The sequence below is a fragment of the Dermochelys coriacea genome, chromosome 2, assembly GCF_009764565.3.
Source record: "Dermochelys coriacea isolate rDerCor1 chromosome 2, rDerCor1.pri.v4, whole genome shotgun sequence".
NCBI lineage: Eukaryota > Metazoa > Chordata > Testudines > Dermochelyidae > Dermochelys > Dermochelys coriacea.
The window spans coordinates 154,700,468-154,719,098 of NC_050069.1; the positions used below are offsets into that span (position 1 = coordinate 154,700,468).

At 43.7% G+C, this 18,631-nt stretch overlaps 1 protein-coding gene across 1 annotated transcript in view; it reads left to right on the forward strand.

Moving 5' to 3' along the window:
* Window positions 1-18,505, forward strand: part of TMEFF1 (transmembrane protein with EGF like and two follistatin like domains 1) — a 235,437-nt gene extending 216,932 nt beyond the window's left edge. The window contains exons 9-10 of the mRNA XM_038390804.2: window positions 15,629-15,787; window positions 17,318-18,505. Coding sequence (XP_038246732.1) covers window positions 15,629-15,787; window positions 17,318-17,402 — 244 coding nt within the window. The 3' untranslated portion in view covers window positions 17,403-18,505. The remainder of the gene's footprint in view (window positions 1-15,628; window positions 15,788-17,317) is intronic.
* Window positions 18,506-18,631: the final 126 nt, after the last annotated feature.

Here is an 18,631-nt window from a genome sequence, read left to right on the forward strand (position 1 = left end):
GATACAGCCGTGGGTAGGAGAATGTATATAAGTAGCGAGGGCGGTGTGGATACTAGTCTAATAGGTTATACTGGCTGTAGAATGACTGTGCCTAATAGGGTACAAAATGTGAGTGAGGCCAAACAGCAAAAATTAAGATGTCTGTACACCCATGCGAGAAGCCTAGGTAACAAAATGGAGGAACTAGAGCTACTGGTGCAGGAAGTGAAACCAGATATTATAGGGATAACAGAAACATGGTGGAATAGTAGTCATGACTGGACTACAGGTATTGAAGGGTATGTGCTGTTTAGGAAAGACAGAAAGAAAGGTAAAGGTGGTGGAGTAGCATTGTATATCAATGATGAGGTAGAATGTAAAGAATTAAGAAGCAATGCAATGGATAAGACAGTCCGTCTAGGCAAAAATTACATTGGGGAAGAAAACTAGTAAAGCCTCTCCTACGGTAGTGCTTGGGGTGTGCTATAGACCTCCGGGATCTAATTTGGATATGGATAGAGCCCTTTTTAATGTTTTTATTAAAGTAAATACTAATGGAAACTGTGTATTCATGGGAGACTTTAACTTCCCAGATATAGACTGGAGGACCAGTGGTAGTAATAATAATCGGGCTCAGATTTTCCTAGATGCGATAGCTGATGGATTCCTTCATCAAGTAGTTGCTGAACCGACTAGAAGGGATGCCATTTTAGATTTAATTTTGGTGAGTAGCGAGGACCTCATAGAAGAAATGGTTGTAGGGGACAATCTTGGCTCAAGTGATCATGAGCTAATTCAGTTCAAACTAAATGGAAGGATTAACAAAAATAAATCTGCAACTAGGGTGTTTGATTTCAAAAGGGCTGACTTTCAAAAATTAAGGAAATTAGTTAGGGAAATGGATTGGACTGAAGAATTTATGGATCTAAAGGTAGAGGAGGCCTGGGATTACTTTAAATCAAAGCTGCAGAAGCTATTGGAAGCCTGTATCCAAAGAAAGGGGAAAAAATTCATAGGCAGAAGTTGTAGACCAAGCTGGATGAGCAAGCATCTTAGAGGGGTGATTAAGAAGAAGCAGAAAGCATACAGGGAGTGGAAGATGGGAGGGATCAGCAAGGAAAGCTACCTAATTGAGGTCAGAACATGTAGGGATAAAGTGAGACAGGCTAAAAGTCGAGTAGAGTTGGACCTTGCAAAGGGAATTAAAACCAATAGTAAAAGGTTCTATAGCCATATAAATAAGAAGAAAACTAAGAAAGAAGAAGTGGGGCCGCTTAACACTGAGGATGGAGTGGAGGTTAAAGATAATCTAGGCATGGCCCAATATCTAAACAAATACTTTGCCTCAGTCTTTAATAAGGCTAAAGAGGATATTAGGGATAATGGTAGCATGACAAATGGGAATGAGGATATGGAGGTAGATATTACCATATCTGAGGTAGAAGCGAAACTGAAACAGCTTAATGGGACTAAATCGGGGAGCCCAGATAATCTTCATCCAAGAATATTAAAGGAATTGGCACCTGAAATTGCAAGCTCATTAGCAAGAATTGTTAATGAATCTGTAAACTCAGGAGTAGTACCGAATGATTGGAGAATTGCTAATATAGTTCCTATTTTTAAGAAAGGAAAAAAAGTGATCCGGGTAACTACAGGTCAGGTAGTTTGACATCTGTAGTATACAAGGTCCTGGAAAAAATTTTGAAGGAGAAATTAGTTAAGGACATTGAAGTCAATGGTAAATGGGACAAAATACAACATGGTTTTACAAAAGGTAGATCGTGCCAAACCAACCTAATCTCCTTTTTTGAAAAAGTAACAGATATTTTAGATAAAGGAAATGCAGTGGATCTAATTTACCTAGATTTCAGTAAGGCATTTGATACCATGCCACATGGGGAATTATTAGTTAAATTGGAGAAGATGGGGATCAATATGAACATCAAAAGGTGGATAAGGAATTGGTTAAAGGGGAGACTGCAACGGGTCCTACTGAAAGGCGAACTGTCAGGTTGGAGGGAGGTTACCAATGGAGTTCCTCAGGGATCGGTTTTGAGACCAATCTTATTTAATCTTTTTATTACTGACCTTGGCACAAAAAGTGGGAGTGTGCTAATAAAGTTTGCAGATGATACCAAGCTGGGAGGTATTGCCAATTCGGAGAAGGATCGGGATATTACACAGGAGGATCTGGATGACCTTGTAAACTGGAGTAATAGTAATAGGATGAAATTTAATAGTGAGAAGTGTAAGGTTATGCATTTAGGGATTAATAACAACAATTTTAGTTATAAGTTGGGGACACGTCAATTAGAAGTAACAGAAGAGGAGAAGGACCTTGGAGTATTGGTTGATCATAGGATGACTATGAGCTGCCAATGTGATATGCCTGTGAAAAAAGCTAATGCGGTTTTGGGATGCATCAGGAGAGGCATTTCCAGTAGGGATAAGGAGGTTTTAGTACCTTTATAAAAGGCACTGGTGAGACCTCACCTGGAATACTGTGTGCAGTTCTGGTCTCCCATGTTTAAAAAGGATTAATTCAAACTGGAGCAGGTACAGAGAAGGGCTACTAGGATGATCTGAGGAATGGAAAACTTGTCTTATGAAAGGAGACTTAAGGAGCTTGGCTTGTTTAGCCAAACTAAAAGAAGGTTGAGGGGAGATATGATTGCTCTCTATAAATATATCAGAGGGATAAATACAGGAGAGGGAGAGGAATTATTTCAGCTCAGCACCATGTGGACACAAGAACAAATGGGTATAAACTGGCCACTAGGAAGTTTAGACTTGAAATCAGACGAAGGTTTTTAACCATCAGAGGAGTGAAGTTTTGGAATAGCCTTCCAAGGGAAGCAGTGGGGGCAAAAGATCTATCTGGTTTTAAGATTCTACTTGATAAGTTTATGGAGGAGATGGTGTGATGGGATAATGGGATTTTGGTAAGTAATTGATCTTTAAATATTCAGGGTAAATAGGACTAATCCCCTGAGATGGGATATTAGATGGATGGGATCTGAGTTACCCAGGAAAGAATTTTCTGTAGTATGTGGCTGGTGAATCTTGCCCATATGCTCAGGGTTTAGCTGATTGCCATATTTGGGGTCGGGAAGGAATTTTCCTCCAGGGCAGATTGGAGAAGCCCTGGAGGTTTTTCGCCTTGCTCTGTAGCATGGGGCATGGTTGACTTGAGGGAGGCTTCTCTGCTCCTTGAAGTCTTTAAACCATGATTTAAGGACTTCAATAGCTCAGACATAGGTGAGGTTTTTCATAGGAGTGGGTGGGTGAGATTCTGTGGCCTGCGCTGTGCAGGAGGTCGGACTAGATGATCAGAATGGTCCCTTCTGACCTTAGTATCTATGAACTGTGTTTTCTGCCCTTGCTCCTTCTCTGTGAGGTGACTTTCACCAACGCTGTCTCTACTGCATATCACTTCAAAGTGCATCATCTGTCGCTCATTTCCAGCACAAACAGGCAAAGCTCATGAGATTTGATTAAGGGAGAAGGCTGTGAGGCCTCACTCTGCTCTCGGTTAGGGAGACCCCCTCCCATATATCATCACCATCAGACAAGCAGCACCCCTCCGAGCACAAGCTTAGAAGCAGAGCCTACAACTGCTAAGGCAAGGAATCTTCTTCCTGGGCTTCCCTTGAGAATAGGGGGCACTTCGGTGATTGTAAGGACAGAACCCCATCCAGATTTGCTCACAAAAGAAGGGATCCCACCCTGAGTCTGTCCAGACCGGGTGAGCCTTTACACATGGATCCTATGGGTCCAGAACTGTTAAAGACCCCCACCATGAAAGGTAAAGTGGGCAGAAAAAGAAGGATCTGTCAGTATCATTGGCGTCTCCTGCTCCAAAACACAAGGACTAACATCTGCCGGTTCTGTCCAGAAGTCCTGGGCCTGGTTCCTTCTTGGTACCAGCCAGCAACAACTTCCCAGGACACATTGGTCCTGACTGTTGGAACATGGAGGGATATTTTCCTCCCTTACCTCCTTACCAGTTTCCCCTCCTCTCCCACCCGGTCCTCCCAAGAGACATTTCCACACTGAAGGATGAAACTGCATCAGTGACACAAGAACCATCCCCTCTCCAACCCTTGGGGCACGAGCATCAACCCTCCGGTGCCATTGGCCCCAGCAGTGGAGACAGAGGAGTTCTTAGACTTGGATGAGTTGGACATCCTGGCCAGTTCTTCATCTCCTCCTAGAGATCTGAGTCCTGAGAGATGGTTGAAGATCCTCCCAGATCATCCCTGGAACTGCTGGGACCTGCTGCTGTGGAGTCCTCCTCACCCACTCAATCCCTCCTTTGGACTTATTGGGGCTATTGGAACCCCTGTGGCAGATGGCCTAGATTTGCCCATGAGTCATAGCACTCCTCTCCTACCCAGCACCCACTAGATCCATTGACCTAAGAGGAGAAGGACATAGACCCAGATCTGCAGGTACTGATGGGAATCTCGTCCTCATCTCTCCATCAGTGGTCTCCAATCTTTTTATGCACAAGATAATTCCTGGCAAGTCTCTGCGGCCCCTGGGGTGGGAGTGGAGCAGCAGTTTTCTGTGCGTTCCCTGCACCCGCAAGCACTGCCCCCACAGCTCCCATTGGCTGGGAACTGGCAAATGGGAGCTGCAGGGACAGTGCTGGGGGCGGGGGCAGCACACGGAGCTGCCTCACCCCCCCCCACCCCCAGTGGCTGCAGAGATGTGCCAGCACCCAGCAGCTTCCAAGAGTGGTGTGGGGCCAGGGCAGGCAGGCAGCCTGCCTGAGCCCTGCTGCGCTGCTGGACTTTTAGTGGCCAGAGATTGCAATCAACTGGCATAGGCTCCAGGATTGACCAGTCAATTGCAATCAATCGGTTGGTGACCACTGCTCTAGATGAAGCCATGGCTCCATCTTCACCAACTCTTCTGGACACCCATACTCTGTATGGTTCTCCTTCAGAGAATTGCCGATGACCTCCAGATACCACTGGAGGAGGTCCAGGACTCTCAAAACCAGCTCCTGGATATTATGCAACCTACAGGTTCAAGCAAGGTGATGCTGCTGGTTAATGAGGTCATGATGGAGCCAGCAAGTGTGGTCTGACACACCCCAGCCTCCAGTGCTCCCCACACTTAAGAGGGTTAAGAAATGTTATTTTGTCTCTGCCTAATGGGCTGAATTTCTTTTCTCCCACTCAGTGCCCAATTCCCTGGTTGTACAGGCACAGAGAGCAAGATTGCAGCATCTCAAGACCACCCCAGCTGACAATGGCTCAAAGAGGTTAGACCTTTGGGAAAGAAAAGCCTTTTCTTCTACAAGCCTACAGTTCCATATTGCAAAGTATTGGGCCTTGTTAGGAGAATATGAGTTAACAATTACTCCAGGCTGGCTGACTTTTAGGGCAAGTTTCCCCCTGAGAATGGAGCCCAATTTCATTCCTCATAGAAGAGGGAAAGATAATAACAAAGAATTTCCATTAAGCTGCTGTGGACAAAACGGACACTGCTTCCAGAGGCTTGGCCACTGGCATAGTGATGAGGCATGAGTCTTAACTTCACTCCTCTGGGCTCCCCAGGAAGGTCCAGAGCACCACGCAGGACCTGCTTTTTGACGAGTCGAATTTTAACAAGAAATCAGATGAGTCCCTGCACTTGTTGAGAGACTCAAGGTCAACTCTGTGCTCCCTGGGAATTTACATCCTGGCCCCAAGGAAAAAACACCAGAGGCAGGTGTATAAGCCAAGCCTCTCCCCCACCCCCAACTTTTGCCACCAACATCCAGCCAAGCCTCCGTGTAAACAACAGAATTCAGAAGCTGCATTTTTTCAGCCCCCCACTACCACAACCTCTACCCATTCCCAGCTACCCACTAAGGGCTACTTTTGATGCCTTGGTCAAGATCTGCCCACCACTGTTGATACTAACCACCTCTTCCCCCCCCACCCCTTATCTTTGGGGGCTGCCTCTGCCTTTGCACCCACAATTGGAACTCTATCACAACAGACAGTTGGGTTCTAGAAATTATCCATCAAGTGTGCTCTGTAGAGTTTCCCTCCCTCCTCACAAACTCCCATTCTGGTCTCTCTTGAGAAACAACTCATGAGGTGATTCTCCAACAGAAGGTGGACTCCCTCCTCCTAAAAGAAGCACGAGAACAAGTTCCACCTCAGTATCAAGGAAGAGGGTTCTATATCCTTTATTGCTTAGTCCCACAAAAATATGGAGGGTGGAGACTCATTCCGGACCTTCAACAACTTATCATTATTCAAAAGTCAAAATTCAAGATGGTTACACTAGCATCAATAATCCATTCCCTACAGGAAGGGATGTAGTTCACGGCTTGCAACATGGACACCTATTTCCATGTAGATATTAATCCATCCCAGAGAAAGTTTGCTTAGTTTCTAGCAGATCAGGAACATTTCCAGTTCAGAGTCCTTCCCTTTAGAGTAGCAACAGCACCCAGAATATTCACGGAGGTCTCCTCTGTGGCTGCAGCCCAATATCTCGATGATTGGCTCCGAGTATATTGCTCCAGCAAAGATGTCAGGTCAGCAGCTATGTTCCTGCTGCATCTTCTAGCAGCACTCGGTATCTGCATAAACAAAGAAAAGTCTGTTTTAACACCCACACAGATGATGAACTTTTTCAGCGTGACAGTGGACTCTATTGCAACAAGAGCTTTCCTCCCCATGGAAAGATTTCAGTTAATGAGCAACCTGACAGCACTGATTACTTGCAGACAAAGAACTATGGTCAGGATGTGCCTTTCTCTTCTGGGCCACATGGCCTCCTGTACTTATGTGGCACCATTTGCCAGTCTTCTCCTACGCTGCCCACAGGCCTGGCTCTGGTTGGTCTATTCACCAGACCAGGATCACATCAACACCAGAGTGACTGTTCCCACCGGGGTCAGCACCTCTCTTACCAGGAGGTTGAACCCAGATAGAGTGAGAGTTGGTGTCCCCTTTGTCACTCCCACTTTCAGCACCATCATTGTAACATACACATCCCTTATGAGGGGGTGCTCACCTGAACAGCCACACTGTATGAGGTGCCTGGACCCCCTAGGAGGCCAGACTGCACATTCATCTACTGGAACTGAGGGCAGTCTACCTGGCATGCAGGGCTTTTCTCCTGCTCATTCATTCTCTTCATGTCCAAGTAATGTCAGACAACATCACCATGGTCTTTTACCTAAACGGGGTAGAGCAAGATGTCCGCTCCTTTTTCTAGAAGCAGTCAAGCCTTGGAACTGGTGTATCACCAACCACATCACTGTCCCAGCCACCTACCTTCCAGGTGCCCCAAACTCCCTTGAAGATAGCCTGAGCTGACACTTCTCTGTAGACCACGCATGGGAGATACTCAGCTCTATCCTGAGCAAGATATTCATTCAGTGGGGAACACCTTGGTGGGATCTCTTCACATCCCAAATGAATGGGCAGCTTCCCTTGTACTCAGGAGTGCTGGAACAATTTTTATAGAGGGGGTGCTGAGAGCCATTGAACCAAACTGTAAACCCTGTATATAATGGAAACTATTTCAAGCCAGAGGGTGCGGCAGCATCCCCAGCACCCCTAGTTCCAGCACCTATGCTTGTACTTCTCCAGAGGAGCTATAGGTCACAGTTCCCAGGGCAATGCTCTCCTGTTGTCATTGACAGACCATCTCGGATATGCCTTTCCTCCCATTCCCCTGTTACCACAGGTCTTGAGAAACATCTGTCAGGACAGAGCCAGAGTCATTCTCCTTGCTCCCAACAGGCCCACACTGTTTTGGTTCCCGGAGCTCCTGAAAACGCCAGTCCATCCTCTTGTTAGGATCTGCCCCTTCCCAGATCTCCTTACTCAGGAAGAATCAGACACCCCGATCCAGACCCTCTCCCCCTCATAGCTTAGTGTTTGTATGGGCATCAGAACTAGAACACTCTTGCTTGGCACCTGTCCAAGCTATTCTTACTCAAAATAGGAAGGACTCAACTAGAACCTGCTACCTAGCTAAACAGAAACACTTCTTTGCCTGGACTCAGCATAAACAGCCTCCACCAACTTCTGCAAATATCCCAGTAATTTTAGATTATTTCTAGGGCTGTCAAGTGATAAAAAAAAAATTAATTGCGATTAATCGCACCATTAAACAATAATAGAATACAATTTATTTAAATACTTTTGGATGTTTTCTACATTTTCAAATATATTGATTTCAGTTACAACACAGAATACAGTGTACAGTGCTCACTTTATATTTTTATTACAAGTATCTGCACTGTAAAAACACAAGAGATAGTATTTTTCAATTCACCTAATATAAGTACTGTAGTGCAATCTCTTTATCATGAAAGTTGAACTTACAAATGAATTATGTAGAATTATGTACAAAAAAACTGCATTCAAAAATAAAACAATCTAAAATTTTAGAGCCTGTAAGTCTACTCAGTCCAACTTCTTGTTAGGCCAATCGCTCAAATAAACAAGTTTGTTTACATTTGGACAAGATAATGCTGCCCGCTTCAGGCTTACAATGTTACCTGAAAGTGAGAACAGGTGTTCTCATGGCACTGTTGTAGCTCGCGATGCAAGTTATTTATGTGCAAGTTGCACTAAAGAGTGATATGTCCCTTCATGCTTCAGCCACCATTCCAGGGGACGTACGTCCATGCTGATGGTTCTGCTCGATAACAATCCAAAGCAGTGCAGACTGACATATTTTCATTTTCGTTATCTGAGTCAGTGCCACCAGCAGAAGATTGATTTTCTTTTTTGGTGGTTCGGGTTCTGTAGTTTCCGCATTGGAGTGTTGCTCTTTTAAGACTTCTGAAAGCATGCTGCATACCTTGTCCCTCTCAGATTTTGGAAGGCACTTCAGAGTCTTAAGCCTTGGGACAAGTGCTGTAGCTATCTTTAGAAATCTCACATTGGTACCTTCTTTGCGTTTTGTCAAATCTGCAGTGAAAGTGTTCATAAAGTGAACGTGTTGGGTCATCATCCGAGACTGCTATAACATGAAATATATGGCAAATGTGGGTAAAACAGAGCAGGGGACATACAATTCTCCCCCAAGGAGTTCAATCACAAATTTAATTAATGCATTATTTTTTTTTAATGAGCGTCATCAGCACGGAAGCATGTCCTCTGGAATGGTGGCTGAAGCATGAAGGGGCATACGATAGTGGACATATGCAGAGCGGCTACCCCAGAGTTCCGTTGACAAAACATTACCCACTAATTCAGGCCTCCACTGATGCAACAGTGGGAAATACAGGACTTCAAGCATCTTTCTGCCAGCATCGTCACACCCACCTCTAGTCTGAATACTACTTGTCAATCACCCACATGTGGAATATACTTAGAGACCAGCAATCAAAGAAGAAATGGAGGTTATTTATCTGTAACTGGAAGTTCTTCGATATGTGTGGTCCCTATCAAAGGTGCTGGCTTTTTCCTTTGCCTGGGGGAGCTCCAACCCCGCTCAACCCCATGCCCCACCCCCACTCCACCTCTTCCCCCAAGCCTCCACCCCTAACTTGCCTCTTCCTGCTCCCTCTCCACCCCCGCCCTGTATCTTCCCACCCAGTCCGCCCTCCTCCCCGGGCACAACCCATTCCCACTCCTCCCTCTCCCTCCCAGCATCTGCTGCACACTGTGGAACAGTTGGTTGCAGTGGGTGGGAGGGAGGGGGAGGAGTTGATTGGTGGACAGGAGGTGCTGGGGGACATTGGGGGAAGCTGGCTGCCAGCGGGTACTAAGCACCCGCTAATGCGTCTATAGTCCCTATCTTTACTCCACTACCTGCCCTCCGTCCCCTCTGCTTCAGAGCCTACTGAATTTGCAATAAGAACAGGCTGGGTGTCAGCCCTTTTATGTCCTTAGTCTGGAGTACAAGGAGAACTACTGTGCACGTGTGGGGCACTGCTTGTTAGAAGTGCCTCTCTCGGGCACATGGCACGTGTGCACACCTGTGTGTGGCATACAGATACGGATCAGACAGCTTGAAGAACTTCCAGTTACAGATAACTAATCTCCATTTATACTCCATTTATATACTGATCTCTTTTAATTTTTTCTTATAAGTCAATCAATCCCTCCTGGGAATGACTTATGCCCCCGTCTTATTTTTCTGGTAATGAAGTGACCAGAATTGACTGCAATATCTTTCTGGATTGGAGCCTGGATTAGCATGCTCTCCATCCCATCCTGACTGGTCATTATCTGTTACTCTTGTCAAAACTTCCTCTAGTTTGTCAATATTTTACTTTTAACCATTTATTTTTTTATTTTATGCAATAGAAAATATTATTTTATAAAAAAAAAAGTAAACTCTATCCATTTTCTGCTCAGTATACTATGGCAAGTCCATATACTACCAAAACTTGAAATTACACATTTCCAAAAATCTATGAACTTTTCACTTTATTTCTTCAGTTTCCAAGTAAAATTAATCCTATTTCTTCTAAAGCAAGAAGTCATTGAGGAGTGTATTTAAAGAAAAATGGCCACCTTTTTTATAGATGGTGATGGTCTAGTAGCCGTGAGCAAACATCATTAAAGAATTTTTATCCTGAGTATATGACCCCATGATGGTATTTTCAGACTAGTGACTGATGGTTCTGTAGCTTTCTGTAGCTCTTTGCTTTATTTTTCTTCCAAAAGATCACTTGTAGAACTGCTAGAGTTCAACATATTTCCTACCTTGATCCTTGAAAGTGCTATAGTAGCCCAGGAGGGAGTAGAGGGGCCCCCTCACGAGCCAGCATGGCTGGGAACACAGCCTTTTACCAATCATTATTTTCCTTTTCATCTGACCTTTTTCCTCATTACTGGGACACAATAACCTTTTCATTTGATTTTCACCCTCTTTAGCGAGTGTGTCAGACTCTCTCTTCCTTTAGCAGGGATCAAGCTGCCATTTGCAGCAGCCAAGCTCTCACGACATACCCCTCCTTTTTTTTTTTTTTTGGCAAATTTGTTATGCCCCCGTCTTATTTTTCTGGTAATGAAGTGACCAGAATTGACTGCAATATCGTTCTGGATTGGAGCCTGGATTAGCATGCTCTCTATCCCATCCTCCTAGTCATAAATGAAGAAATTAAACAACATTAAGTGCTGGACCCATGAGAACTGACTCCATTTGGGTGCTACTGAAGAACAACTTGCTCACCCTAACTTGACAGGGAACCTGAACTCTCCATTGGATTTTATTTTAGCCACTTGTGTATTCATCTTCTCATACTTCCATGTGATACACATTTCCTACCTTCACTATCAGCTGTTCTGGAACAAAAGTGGTTACATTAAAAGCTCAGCACTTAGTCACAGTAATCACACAGTAGTGTACAAGTAAAACATTTATCCTTCCTTCTGTATAAAGGGAAATATGGTGGGCAAATGTCAAGGGACAGATTTTCGAAAGGACTTTGCACTCTTATGCACACCTGACTTACCTGTGTGCAAATTCTGATGCACACAAACTCATTTTTACTCACCTATGTGTATCTGCAAATCTTAGGGTACCTAACCACAATGGAGGTTGTGTGTCTGCTAGTGAGGTGTGCAGTTTTAAAACTTAGTCCTGACAGTTAGATGGTGAGCTCTGATATAGCAATGACTTACTAAATTACAGAGAATCTCAAATTCTACCTTACGCAAGTAGGTGTGTAGCAATGGCTAATGGTCTCCTGGTGCATTGGGCAGTCTACGCAGCAGCTAAGCATGATTGCAGACTCTAATGCCCTGCAGGTGCCTGGTACCCCATCAGGGGTGTGGAAGGAGAGAGGACTATGACTTCATCCCCTACTCACCAGCCAGTGGAGCTGTCCAATCACATGAGGGGTATTCAGTTGCACCCCATCAAGTGATTTAGCTGCGGTCATGCTGTCTCTCAATAGCTAGTGGCTCTAGGTTGCCTCCAGGTGCTTGCCCTGGGACAGTGCAACTCTGCATCACCCCCAGTGTAGGGCTGTGCCAACCACACACAGCTGAGCCCTTTGTTTGTTGTCTGAATAAAGAAATACATTAATTTAACTTGACATAATTTTATTTTGATAAGCTCATGTTGCCTACTATTTATCATCTTATTTCCAGTAAGTGCTTATAAAATGGACTCTTTACTAGTTTATCAGGTAGAGGTTTGGTCTATAATACTTCATCCCCTCACCTGCCAATTCCAGTCTTGAACTCAGTATTTTCTTTGTCTTATTCCAGTCCTCCGGAATCTCTCTTGCCCTGCAGGAGTTCTCAAAAATAATTTCCAACCATTTCAGTAGTTCTGAGAATGTCTGTCTGTAGCATTCTAGGGTAACATTCATTGAACTGTAATGATTTTAATATTTTCAGATTATCTGGATATTCTTTAACCTCTTCTTTCTTGATTCTGCTTCATAGAATGGTTCTTGCATTAAGTCTACTATGCCTACTATCTTCTTTAAAGAAGACAAAAGCAAAGTAGGGAATAAGGATTTAGCATTCTATTTGTCACCTGTTCTTTTCCTTTCTTCCTACTAGGTAATGCACAAACAGGTTCCTTTGTCATTTGCTTCCTTCTTATTAATGTACATAAATTTATCTTGGTTCCTTTCCCATCCACTGTTAATTATATCTATCGTTGTGCCTTTTTCTTAATGACGCTGTTTTTATTGGTACATATCCAATCTGTGAGCCAGTGTCTCCTGCAGAAAGCCCATAGACGAGGAAAGTGTATTCACAAGAATACATGGGTTTCATAGCACTGAAAATCCAGGGCAATTTCCCTGCATGCCTGTGGAACAGGTTTTTGCTTCCTCAAATGTAACTAATTCCTGTCTTCCATCATCATCTCACCAAGCACAGGGATGGATTTGAGGGTGAGTTGGAGTGATTCTTTGTGATACACCCAAGTGTAACTGACTTTGTTTATATCGGGGGTGTTTTGTGTGTGTGTGTGTGTGTGTGTGTGTGTGTGTGTGTGTGTGTGTGTGTGTGTGTGTGTGTGTGACCGATTTTTGTTACCAATCTGCCTGAGGCCTCAGTTGATCAGGCTGAGGCCACAGGATCGTTAAGGGAGGAGATGACATAACACACCAAGTGTCTAAATTTTAAAGCTTTATTGATTAAATAATAAAATAACAGTGAAGAGTGATGGGTGCTCCCCACGTCACTCAGAGGAAGGAAGGAAGCGTTAGTGCCCCAAGCCATAACCCACTTTCATACTCACACATGCTCTACCTGAGGCTGGCCAAGCCTGGGTGTAACATAAGAAGAAGAGGGGGAAGGGTGGACGGGAGTACTGTCCTGGGCCCAAGTCATCTGGGGTCTGCTGTGATCTTCAAATTGCTCAAGCTCTCAGGAGGGTTTTAAGTCCTGGGCTTCTTTGAGAGTGTTCCATTCCATGACCTCTGTTCCTGGTGTTCTTTGTGCCAGTCTAAACTAGCTTTCTGTGGTCTTCTCTGCTTTCCCAAAACACAACAGCTCCAGGGACGCGAAGCTCTGCTCCCCCACCCTCGTTTTCTCACCGGTGTTTTCCATCTCTGCAGCCCTGGTTCAGTGTACTTTTTCTTTTCTCATGGCTGACTGTGGCTGAGTGAGATAATTTTTCAGCTAGTGCCATGACCTTGGACTAGGGCCAGCTCTTATCATTGAACTGAGTTTGCTAGCTACAGTGTTGAGTTAACCCATTCTCTGCTCTCTTTCTCCTTCCCCCTTTGGTCTTTTGCAGCCTGCAAAAGAATCTTCCATTCCACACTCACTCACACCTTTGACTCTTCCTAAAATATCCTGCAATGCTTGCAACAGCGTTAGCAATATACAATGCTGATCTGCCTTCCCCAGGGGACACCGTGAGGGAGGGGGCCATTGGGGTGTGACAAGTGTGCATAAATGTATCTTTAATTCCTCTCCAGCCTGCTGCTGCAAAAATGGAGGCCAATTGCTTGTTGAATTCAACACTACTACTATGTTTACATCAGTTCATTTTCAAAGCTAACTTCACAAGGAAAATGAGCAACACATTTATGTTTTAATGTTAAAGCTGAGGTTTTTTTCTCTTTGTAGTTCCCCCCCTGCCCTCCCCAGTCAGGGGTAAGGCTTCTGGTCTAACTCTGGCTGCATGAAGAGGTAGGGGTAGGGCCTGTTAGCTATGATGAATCCACCAGGGGATGCTGGCTCCATTAATCCTGGATAACCAAAGTGGTACTTTTCTCTGTGTGCTCTTCAGCCTCTCTCCCCTTGGCAGCATGGCTCAGTCAGGAGTGTGCTCTTGTTGTCTTCTTCTCTATGGCTGTGCCCTGCATGGATTGAAAATTTGTCTTGCTCTGATCAGTACAAACATCCATTGAATTGCCTTTGAGAAATCGGTTGGTTTGCTTGGGGAGGATGCTATTTAGAGAAAAGTGCTCCTGCTCTGCCTCCTACCAGCCTGTTCACACTCCTCCCAAATTTCCAGGGACTCCCTCAGGAGCACTGCTCACTTGTTTGAGGAGAAGTGGGGCAGCATGCTGTGTAGGCCAAGTCTGTACTGCTTCCTACCTTCAAGTAAGGTTCTGATGGCGTGCTTTGTCCTGCCTGGACATTGACTAGTGCCTGTTACTGCAGTAATCTTCCTGCATGGCTTTTGAGGGGGTGCCTGGTGCAGTACTAGAATCATCTGACTTGTGAGCCAGGACTGTTCTCAGCCATCCTGACCTTTCTATACAGTCTTCTGGGGAACTAACCTGGCCTTTGTCTAGCATCTGCAGCCTGGAGTTCTGGCCTACTGGGTGTTTGGTGAGTCCAGGCTAAGAGCTGGCTGCGGGGAGAGCATTGGGGCAGTTTTGGGCTGAAACCCAACCATCCCGGTAAATCAGTTGGTGTCGTTGGTGCCAGTTCTTACACAAAGGCCTTGCAGCGTTCTGTTCCTCTAAGTGACACAAACCAAACTCTACACGGTTTGTTCAGCTCTGACAGGCATATTATAGTTATATATACACATTTCTTCCATAATATCTATTTTTCTCCATTGTTCCTCACCATTGTCTTTTGATTTGTGTCGTATATTCCTGTTTTGTTCCATGCACTGGTCCCTGACTGAGTTTTCTGGAGATCCTCTGCCCACCTGTTTTATCACATCTGTTTATTGTTCCCTAACTTAGGCCCCAGTTCAACAAGGTACTTAAGCATGTACTTAACTTTAAGCACGAGTCATCCCACTGAAATCACATTCTTAAAGTCTATGCTTACTTCCTTTGCTGAACTGACACCACAGGGCCCAAGGAGCCTTTCTAGACAAAATTAGTTGTACTCGATGGAAGTGGAGGACATCCACTCTGCCTCCCTTTCTCCACCAAAGGAAAACCCATGCTGCCTAAAATCTTGCACTCTACTCAGCCTCCCCATGTCCTGTGTGACAGCTACAGTCCTGCTTGCTTCATCATTTTCAGAACTGGCTGAATCTCAGAGGAAATCCCTTGTGCTGTTCTCGCCTTCCAATTTCATCTGAGGTCACGGAAGTAGCAGTGCAGTGACAAGTGCGTTTCTCTCCTGCTTTCTCTATACTATCCTCCATCCTTTACCTTATGTCCCAATTTTTCAAGTTTTCATCAATTCCTAGGCTTTTTGCCCTGTCCCTCAAATTACTATTTTATCTACAGAATGATTTGCATATTGATAAGATCCATATTCCATGAAATATTCCTTGTCTCTTTCAGATGTGAATCAGGATATACTGGACAGCACTGTGAAAAGACAGACTTTAGTATTCTTTATGTTGTTCCAAGCAGACAAAAGCTTACACATGTCCTTATTGCAGCAATAATTGGAGCTGTACAGATTGCCATTATAGTTGCAATTGTCATGTGCATAACAAGGTAGGTAATTACAAATGCAATATAACAGCACACATTTTTATGTATGTGTGATTATTTATTATAAATGTATTTAGGAATTTGACCGTCCCGAAGCTCTATGTGCATAACACATGTTCTAAAAAATATAGTGATCAAATACAGAATAATTAATGTGTCCAGACTGGTTACATGATGCCTCTGTATATCACAAAATCTAAATCAGTCAGGACAATAAACTACCCCTTCACACAAAAATCACCGTTAGCTGCTCCGTTCCCCTCTACCAATCCCTGTGCCAAAAGCTGAGGAGAAAAAATCAGCTTTGCAATAGATTCCAAACATTAGCAAATTGGTTAGACCAGTGGTTCTCACCTATGGGTTGGGACCCCAAAGTGGGTTGTGACTCTATTTTAATGGGGTCTCCAGGGCTGGCGTTAGACTTGCCGTGGCCCGGGGCCGAAGCCTGAGCCTCACCATGCAGGGCCGAAGCCAAAGCCCAAGGGCTTCAGTCCTCAGCAACGGGGCTCATGTTCCAGGCCTCCTGCCTGGAGCTGAAGCCCTTGGGTTTTGCCCCTCCCCCCCACCTGGGCTGGTGGGCCTCGGGCTTTGGCTTTGCCCCCCACCCCCTCCCAGGACAATGGCGCTTGGGCTGGCTCAGTCCCGCCTCCTGGAGTCATGTAGTAATTTTTGTTGTCAGAAGGAGCTTGTCATGTAATGAAGTTTGGAAACCGCTGGGTTAGACAAAAGTGGGAGCTACTTCCAGAGTAGAAGCTACCTCATGAAAAACACCATGGCCCCTTCCCCCAACCAGAGGATGGGTTGGTTCAGGCCCCTCCACTGATTATGAATGCGGTGCTGACATATGGAGAAAGGTGCATCCTCAGGTACCCAGCTGCTTAACCATTTAGGACTTTATTGGTTAAAGCAACACCTTAATTTCCACCTGGAAATGAATATGCAGCTAGTGCTGTCTGTAGACCACCAGTGCAATGTGCTGTCCATGTTAAGCTCCTCTTATGAAATGAACAGCTGAATTTTGCACTTAGTTAAGTTTCCAAGATATCTTAAGAGAGAGCCCCTTGGAAACGTGAGTTGACAAAGGCACAGATAACTGGAGTGAGGTCCAGATCCTCTTCTCGTCAAAGGCCTGAGCCCATAAGGTACTGAGCACTTTTCTGATCTAACAAAGCTCTTAAGCATGTACTCATTTTTAAATATGTGAGGCGTCCCAGTGAAGTCAGTGGGGTTAATCACATGCTTAAATATTTTGTGGGATCAAGGCCAGAGTGCATACAGCCCTTGCAGGATCAAACTCCATATCCACATGAAAGAAATCTCTCCTGGCAACTGCTGCTACCACTGTAGTCAGGGATCTCATGGACCCTCCAAAGTGCCAGCCTACCAACCGCCGGTGCACTTCCCCAGTCGATGCTGATAGACACTCTGCCATTCTTGAGATTTTTGTTGAAAGAAGGAAGTAAAATCATGAATGCTGTTTTAAATATACAGAATAAGATTAAAATACATTTTCTTCTTTTTAAAAAAATACAGAAAATGCCCTAAAAACAACAGAGGACGTCGACAGAAGCAAAATCTAGGCCATTTTACTTCAGATACATCATCCAGGATGGTTTAACGTGATGATTTTTATACCTACATTGACCATGTGATGTACATTTTTATTATATCTTTTTTTAAAGAATGGAACTATTTATTTCAGAGGCCTTATTTTTGGACATTTTTAGTGTAGCCCTGTTGGTCTGTTGTATTCTGAAAGCATCAGCTCTAACAGCTAAGGACAGTTTTAGTAATTTTCCTTTTATGTTTTTGAATACCGTAGTTCATTTTCTGTATCTATATCACATGGTTATATAATAGACTTGTGCTTTATTCATGGAATGTAATATTTTTGAGAATACAGACTTATTTCACCAATGGTTGTAGATAAAAAACAAAAATACGCCCACATTACCTAGCAAACAAGGCATGAACTAAAAGTAAAGATGTTTACAGCTTACTTTTCTTACAAAAAACTAGGAGACACTGTGTTTAAATACCGTAGATATTTAAATGTTTTTGAAAGTTAGTAACTGATTTTTTAGACACTGCCTATCGCATGAACTGTGAAGCTGTGTGCTGTGTGTAGTTGTAACATATTTATAAAATGTATTGCTGGGTCTAAGCACTACCGTCTTCATAAATAATTCTGACACTTTATTTTTAAAACGTAAAAATATAAATTTCATAATCCAGTAGAGCAAATGGCATAGTTCCAAAAGACGTAGGTCTTGGTAGATTTTGGTATTGTAAAAATCTGTGTTTGAATAATCAAACTCACATGATTGGAATAAAGCCTACTTTATCACTGTTAAAACTGCTTTAATACTTATTAAACTTTTTTTAAGACAATAGATGTTTTAACACCAACAAGACAGATTGTATAGTGTTTGTGATTTAAAAAAATTAAGTTAATTAATGACTAGTGCTCTTGTATAGAATATTTTCAAGAGCTAAATAAAGTCCATCCAAACTAGTCTGCTGATTATAGTTATATTAATAGACTGTTAGTTGTTGTTTAAAAGATCCAGAGATAGAATGTGAGTAGGATGTGTTCAGCTGTTTAACATGTAGTTTAGGCTTTCAAAATTCTGCATGTAGGATTTAATAATTTGTTCAATAAAAAAAAATGCTTTCAACATTTGAACTGGAAAAGCATGTCACAATACAATGTTTTCATTATATTGCCTCTTCTTTAGTGTGTTTATTTGTTACTTGATTTTGTAGCCAGAATGATTTGAAAACTGCTCCTTTTTTTTAAATGCACTCATGTTTACTTTTGAAAACTGTCTGAATTCCCCCAAAGGA